At 41.1% G+C, this 7748-nt stretch overlaps 1 protein-coding gene across 1 annotated transcript; it reads right to left on the bottom strand.

Annotated features, from left to right (window-relative positions):
* Positions 1–888: 888 nt before the first annotated feature.
* Positions 889–6742, bottom strand: ndufb3 (NADH:ubiquinone oxidoreductase subunit B3). Its single transcript, XM_036986786.1, has 3 exons — positions 6583–6742; positions 6102–6227; positions 889–1123 (listed from the first exon to the last, which is right to left on the bottom strand). The coding sequence occupies exons 2-3, from the start codon at positions 6224–6226 to the stop codon at positions 973–975; spliced, it is 276 nt and encodes a 91-aa protein (XP_036842681.1). The 5' UTR covers position 6227; positions 6583–6742; the 3' UTR covers positions 889–972.
* Positions 6743–7748: the final 1006 nt, after the last annotated feature.

Raw genomic sequence — 7748 nt, 5'->3', positions numbered from 1 at the left:
AGAGGAATAGCCACATTTATCCAATAGGTGTCTCCATATTACCTTGTTCTCACATCACTTGTCATGACATGCTCCTCTCCTCTCACTCAAGTGACTTGTCGGCAGTACTCTCTCAACACATCCCCCTCCATCCCACCAGTCGCTCAGCAACAGCACATCCCTCTCCATCCCACCAGTCGCTCAGCAACAGCACATCCCTCTCCATCCCACCAGTCGCTCAGCAACAGCACATCCCCCTCCATCCCACCAGTCGCTCAGCAACAGCCCATCCCCCTCCATCCCACCAGTCGCTCAGCAACAGCACATCCCCCTCCATCCCACCAGTCGCTCAGCAACAGCACATCCCCCTCCATCCCACCAGTCGCTCAGCAACAGCACATCCCCCTCCATCCCACCAGTCGCTCAGCAACAGCCCATCCCCCTCCATCCCACCAGTCGCTCAGCAACAGCCCATCCCCCTCCATCCCACCAGTCGCTCAGCAACAGCACATCCCCCTCCATCCCACCAGTCGCTTAGCAACAGCCCATCCCCCTCCATCCCACCAGTCGCTCAGCAACAGCCCATCCCCCTCCATCCCACCAGTCGCTCAGCAACAGCACATCCCCCTCCATCCCACCAGTCGCTCAGCAACAGCACATCCCACCAGTCGCTCAGCAACAGCCTGCCTCACAGTAAAATGAATAGATGGTGGCCGCAATGCAATTTAGAAGTAGCCCAAAAACCTGCAACCAATATATTTTGTTTTCAAAGTAGCCTAATTTACAGGAACACTGCAAACATAGAAACCCCGGTCGTGTGCCTTTTTCAGTGTCAGAGTGGTAGCAGGGAGAGTAATACCATTACCAACCACACCACACCAACCACACCACACCAACACAACCAGCCCATTTAGTGGATGAAAACACTCAACATTTATTATACAGAAAAAACATGTGATCCGGTCATGTTCCGAAGCGTTCTGGGGTTAGAGGTCAGTGGTCAGACTTCTTTGGGGGGAAGAGAGCGTACTCTACAGTCAGAGCCACAGCGAAGGCAGCAAAGCCCCATTTAAAGCCCCTCAGCATCACGTCTCCCAGGGATACAGGACGACTGAAGCCTCCCACGTACCTCCACACCTCGTTACTGTGGGAGAGAGAAACATCAGTATCACACAGAGCCTTCGGAAAGTATTCAGACCGCTTGACTTTTCCCACAATCTACACACAATACCCGTAATGACGCCACGATACCCCGTAATGACGCCACGATACCCCGTAATGACGCCACGATACCCCGTAATGACGCCACGGTACCCCGTAATGACGCCACGGTACCCCGTAATGACGCCACGATACCCCGTAATGACGCCACGGTACCCCGTAATGACTCCACGATACCCCGTAATGACGCCACGGTACCCCGTAATGACTCCACGATACCCCGTAATGACGCCACGGTACCCCGTAATGACTCCACGATACCCCGTAATGTATTTGAAAAAATATATAAACCCCCCCCCAGCAATCTACACACAATACCCTGTAATGTATTTAAAAATATATATAAACCCCCCCCCAGCAATCTACACACAATACCCTGTAATGTATTTAAAAATATATATAAACCCCCCCAGCAATCTACACACAATACCCTGTAATGTATTTAAAAATATATAAACCCCCCCCCAGCAATCTACACACAATACCCTGTAATGTATTTAAAAATATATAAACCCCCCCCAGCAATCTACACACAATACCCTGTAATGTATTTAAAAATATATATAAACCCCCCCAGCAATCTACACACAATACCCTGTAATGTATTTAAAAATATATAAACCCCCCCCCAGCAATCTACACACAATACCCTGTAATGTATTTAAAAATATATATAAACCCCCCCCCAGCAATCTACACACAATACCCTGTAATGTATTTAAAAATATATATAAACCCCCCCAGCAATCTACACACAATACCCTGTAATGTATTTAAAAATATATAAACCCCCCCCCAGCAATCTACACACAATACCCTGTAATGTATTTAAAAATATATAAACCCCCCCCAGCAATCTACACACAATACCCTGTAATGTATTTAAAAATATATATAAACCCCCCCAGCAATCTACACACAATACCCTGTAATGTATTTAAAAATATATAAACCCCCCCCCAGCAATCTACACACAATACCCTGTAATGTATTTAAAAATATATATAAACCCCCCCAGCAATCTACACACAATACCCTGTAATGTATTTAAAAATATATATAAACCCCCCCAGCAATCTACACACAATACCCTGTAATGTATTTAAAAATATATATAAACCCCCCCAGCAATCTACACACAATACCCTGTAATGTATTTAAAAATATATATAAACCCCCCCAGCAATCTACACACAATACCCTGTAATGTATTTAAAAATATATATAAACCCCCCCAGCAATCTACACACAATACCCTGTAATGTATTTAAAAATATATATAAACCCCCCCAGCAATCTACACACAATACCCTGTAATGTATTTAAAAATATATATAAACCCCCCCAGCAATCTACACACAATACCCTGTAATGTATTTAAAAATATATATAAACCCCCCCAGCAATCTACACACAATACCCTGTAATGTATTTAAAAATATATATAAACCCCCCCAGCAATCTACACACAATACCCTGTAATGTATTTAAAAATATATATAAACCCCCCCAGCAATCTACACACAATACCCTGTAATGTATTTAAAAATATATATAAACCCCCCCAGCAATCTACACACAATACCCTGTAATGTATTTAAAAATATATATAAACCCCCCCAGCAATCTACACACAATACCCTGTAATGTATTTAAAAATATATATAAACCCCCCCAGCAATCTACACACAATACCCTGTAATGTATTTAAAAATATATATAAACCCCCCCAGCAATCTACACACAATACCCTGTAATGTATTTAAAAATATATATAAACCCCCCCAGCAATCTACACACAATACCCTGTAATGTATTTAAAAATATATATAAACCCCCCCAGCAATCTACACACAATACCCTGTAATGTATTTAAAAATATATATAAACCCCCCCAGCAATCTACACACAATACCCTGTAATGTATTTAAAAATATATATAAACCCCCCCAGCAATCTACACACAATACCCTGTAATGTATTTAAAAATATATATAAACCCCCCCAGCAATCTACACACAATACCCTGTAATGTATTTAAAAATATATATAAACCCCCCCCCAGCAATCTACACACAATACCCTGTAATGTATTTAAAAATATATATAAACCCCCCCAGCAATCTACACACAATACCCTGTAATGTATTTAAAAATATATAAACCCCCCCCCAGCAATCTACACACAATACCCTGTAATGTATTTAAAAATATATATAAACCCCCCCAGCAATCTACACACAATACCCTGTAATGTATTTAAAAATATATAAACCCCCCCCCCAGCAATCTACACACAATACCCTGTAATGTATTTAAAAATATATATAACCCCCCCCCCAGCAATCTACACACAATACCCTGTAATGTATTTAAAAATATATATAAACCCCCCCAGCAATCTACACACAATACCCTGTAATGTATTTAAAAATATATATAAACCCCCCCAGCAATCTACACACAATACCCTGTAATGTATTTAAAAATATATATAAACCCCCCCAGCAATCTACACACAATACCCTGTAATGTATTTAAAAATATATAAACCCCCCCCCAGCAATCTACACACAATACCCTGTAATGTATTTAAAAATATATATAAACCCCCCCAGCAATCTACACACAATACCCTGTAATGTATTTAAAAATATATAAACCCCCCCCCAGCAATCTACACACAATACCCTGTAATGTATTTAAAAATATATATAAACCCCCCCAGCAATCTACACACAATACCCTGTAATGTATTTACAAATATATATAAACCCCCCCAGCAATCTACACACAATACCCTGTAATGTATTTAAAAATATATAAACCCCCCCCCAGCAATCTACACACAATACCCTGTAATGTATTTAAAAATATATATAAACCCCCCCAGCAATCTACACACAATACCCTGTAATGTATTTAAAAATATATAAACCCCCCCCCAGCAATCTACACACAATACCCTGTAATGTATTTAAAAATATATATAAACCCCCCCAGCAATCTACACACAATACCCTGTAATGTATTTAAAAATATATATAAACCCCCCCAGCAATCTACACACAATACCCTGTAATGTATTTAAAAATATATATAAACCCCCCCAGCAATCTACACACAATACCCTGTAATGTATTTAAAAATATATAAACCCCCCCCCAGCAATCTACACACAATACCCTGTAATGTATTTAAAAATATATATAAACCCCCCCAGCAATCTACACACAATACCCTGTAATGTATTTAAAAATATATAAACCCCCCCCCAGCAATCTACACACAATACCCTGTAATGTATTTAAAAATATATATAAACCCCCCCAGCAATCTACACACAATACCCTGTAATGTATTTAAAAATATATATAAACCCCCCCAGCAATCTACACACAATACCCTGTAATGTATTTAAAAATATATAAACCCCCCCCAGCAATCTACACACAATACCCTGTAATGTATTTAAAAATATATATAAACCCCCCCAGCAATCTACACACAATACCCTGTAATGTATTTAAAAATATATAAACCCCCCCCCAGCAATCTACACACAATACCCTGTAATGTATTTAAAAATATATATAAACCCCCCCAGCAATCTACACACAATACCCTGTAATGTATTTAAAAATATATATAAACCCCCCCAGCAATCTACACACAATACCCTGTAATGTATTTAAAAATATATAAACCCCCCCCCAGCAATCTACACACAATACCCTGTAATGTATTTAAAAATATATATAAACCCCCCCAGCAATCTACACACAATACCCTGTAATGTATTTAAAAATATATATAAACCCCCCCAGCAATCTACACACAATACCCTGTAATGTATTTAAAAATATATATAAACCCCCCCAGCAATCTACACACAATACCCTGTAATGACAAAGCAACATTTTTTTTGACATTTTTGCAAATGTATTTAATTTTTTTTTAACTGAAATATTACATATCCATAAGTATTCAAACTCTTTACTCAGTACTTTGTTGAAGCATCTTTGGCAGTGATTACAGCCTCAAGTCTTCTTGGGTACGACGCTACAAGCTTGACACACCTGTATTGGAGTTTCTCCCATTCTTCTCTGCAGATCCTCTCAAGCTCTGTCAGGTTGGATGGGGAGCGTCCCTACACAGCTATTTTCAGCTCTCTCCAGGTCTCTCCAAGTCCAGGCTCTGGCTGGGCCACTCAAGGACATTCAGAGACTTGTCTCGAAGCCAATCCTGGGTTGTCTTGGCTGTGTGCTTAGGGTCGTAGTTCTGTTGGAAGGTGAACCTTCGCCCCAGTCGGAGGTCCTGAGCGCTCTGGAGCAGGTTTTCATCGAGGATCTCTGCACTTGGATCTGTTCATCTTTGCCTCAATCCTGACTAGTCTCTCAGTCCCTGCCTCTGAAAAACATCCCCACAGCATGATGCTGCCACAACCATGCTTCACCATAGGGATGGTGTTAGGTTTCCTCTAGATGTGACGCCTGCCAATCAGACCAAAGAGTTCAATCTTGGTCTCATCAGACCAGAGAATCTTGTTTCTCATGGTCTGAGTCCTTTAGGTGCCTTTTACTAAGGAGTGGCTTCCTTCTGACCACTATCATTTAGGCCTGATAGCAAAAGTAGCAATAGCAAAAGTTCTGAATACTTATGTAAGTAAGGTATCCATTTTTCTATTTTTAATGAATTAGAAAACATTTCTAAAAACCTGTTTTCGCTGTCATTATGGGGTATTGTGTGTAGATTGCTGGGGGGTTTTATATATTTTTAAAATCAATTTTAGAACAAGGTTGTAATTTAACAAAATGTGGAAAAAGTCAAGGGGTCTGAATAGTTTCCGAAGGCACTGTACATGTACACATCTCTAATGCAACGATCTCCCTCTCTCTCACCGTGCCCATGGGTCCTTCAGTCCTCTAGCTGCCAGCCTCTGCTGTGTGAACTCCAGAGGCGTTCCCTCGACCTTCCACTGCTTAAAGTCTGGCAGGTTTAATTTACTGCCGTGTTCTCCTCCCATCCTAACACAGAACGTCAGGGGGTTTGAGTTGTGGAACTAGCTAGCTAAATTAGTTGATGAAAGCATACAGGACACACCACAGATTGTAAGAATATTTCATAGTACCATAGAGATGTTAGGTTTCCATGATCAGATACTCTTGGATTGTACTGTAGTTAGCTAGATAACTAGCACAGCCTGCCGACTAGGGAGCTAGCAAGCTAGTTAGCCTGCTTTTAACATTAGCAGAGGACCTCGGGAAGCAGCAATGACACATTTAACTATGAAACAATTAAATCTAAGTCTTCAGAAGTACAACATATTTATATATCAAACACTTATGTTTTTGTAATAGTATAAACGCGTAACGGTTGTACCTGTCTGTTTGTGACCTCTGTTGTGGATGAAGCACTTCGACAATTGCATCTGATGTACGGCACTGCTACGGTACACAAAAGAGACCACACTTAGTACGTCTTAGACTTTTGTCGGAGCGCAAACAATCCAGTGTTTTTGTCGGTCAGAACCATAGTCTGGACAGAACTAGGGATGTACATTCCCTTTCAAGGCGATACGGGAACGATACATTTTAGTTTGAAGCGGTTCAGTCTGATTAGGGGACGAATCGATGCATTAACATATGTTATATTTATTTAACTAGGCAAGTTAGTTAAGAACAGATACTTATTAACAATGACCGCCCACCCCGGACCACGCTGGGCCCAATTGTGCGCAACCCTATGGGACTCCCAATCACGGCCGGTTGTGATACAGCCTGGATTCGAACCAGGGAGTCTGTAGTGTCGCCTCTAGCACTAAAACGCACTGCCTTAGACCGCTGAACCAGGGAGTCTGTAGTGTCGCCTCTAGCACTAAAATGCAGTGTCTTAGACCGCTGAACCAGGGAGTCTGTAGTGACGCCTCTAGCGCTAAAACGCAGTGCCTTAGACCTCTGAACCAGGGACTCTGTAGTGACGCCTCTAGCGCTAAAACGCAGTGCCTTAGACCGCTGCGCCACTCGGGAGCCCACACATTACAAACATTAAACGTTCCATTCTAAATGACTGCTGCTGATAGAACTCATGATCTGGGCCTCTGAAATGACTGTGTGAGAGAGAGATGTAACATGTATGTCTACAGTGTATTTATTATGGACGTGTGAGTGTGTAAATGATGTATGTACTATGTAGGCACCTGAGCTGAGCCATAAGGGAGACGAGACCTCTACCACCCCACTAGGGAGGGGGGGTGTAGCCTGTTTTTTTCCCCCCTACTATGTTTCTGAAATCACCATCATCCACGAATTAACTTGTCATTTTTGCAGATTAAATGTTTGAGCTGCTAATGAATAAATATGTATTGTTTTAATTAGCTATGACATAGCAAATTAATATATAGCACAAATTTGTATTTCACCCCCATCTCAAAACCGAATAATTTGACAGTTCGGGAAGGTTTTAGCTTGATTATCTTCGGCCATGCACTGCAGCTGGCAAAAGTGACTGTCGTCGTTATGAGGTTTTATTTAGTATTTAGTCATTTA

This window comes from Oncorhynchus mykiss, chromosome 8 (assembly GCF_013265735.2).
Source record: "Oncorhynchus mykiss isolate Arlee chromosome 8, USDA_OmykA_1.1, whole genome shotgun sequence".
Classification (NCBI taxonomy): Eukaryota; Metazoa; Chordata; class Actinopteri; order Salmoniformes; family Salmonidae; genus Oncorhynchus; species Oncorhynchus mykiss.
The sequence above is the reverse complement of the archived record's forward strand: the minus strand, read 5'-3'. Positions and strand labels throughout refer to the sequence as shown.

Coding starts and splice junctions, on each gene's coding strand:
- ndufb3 (XM_036986786.1), bottom strand. CDS start 6,226: ATGGGAGGAGAACACGGCAGTAAATTAAACCTGCCAGACTTTAAGCAG. Junction 1,124..6,101: donor CTGAAGGACCCATGGGCACG/GTGAGAGAGAGG, acceptor TCTCTCCCACAG/TAACGAGGTGTGGAGGTACG.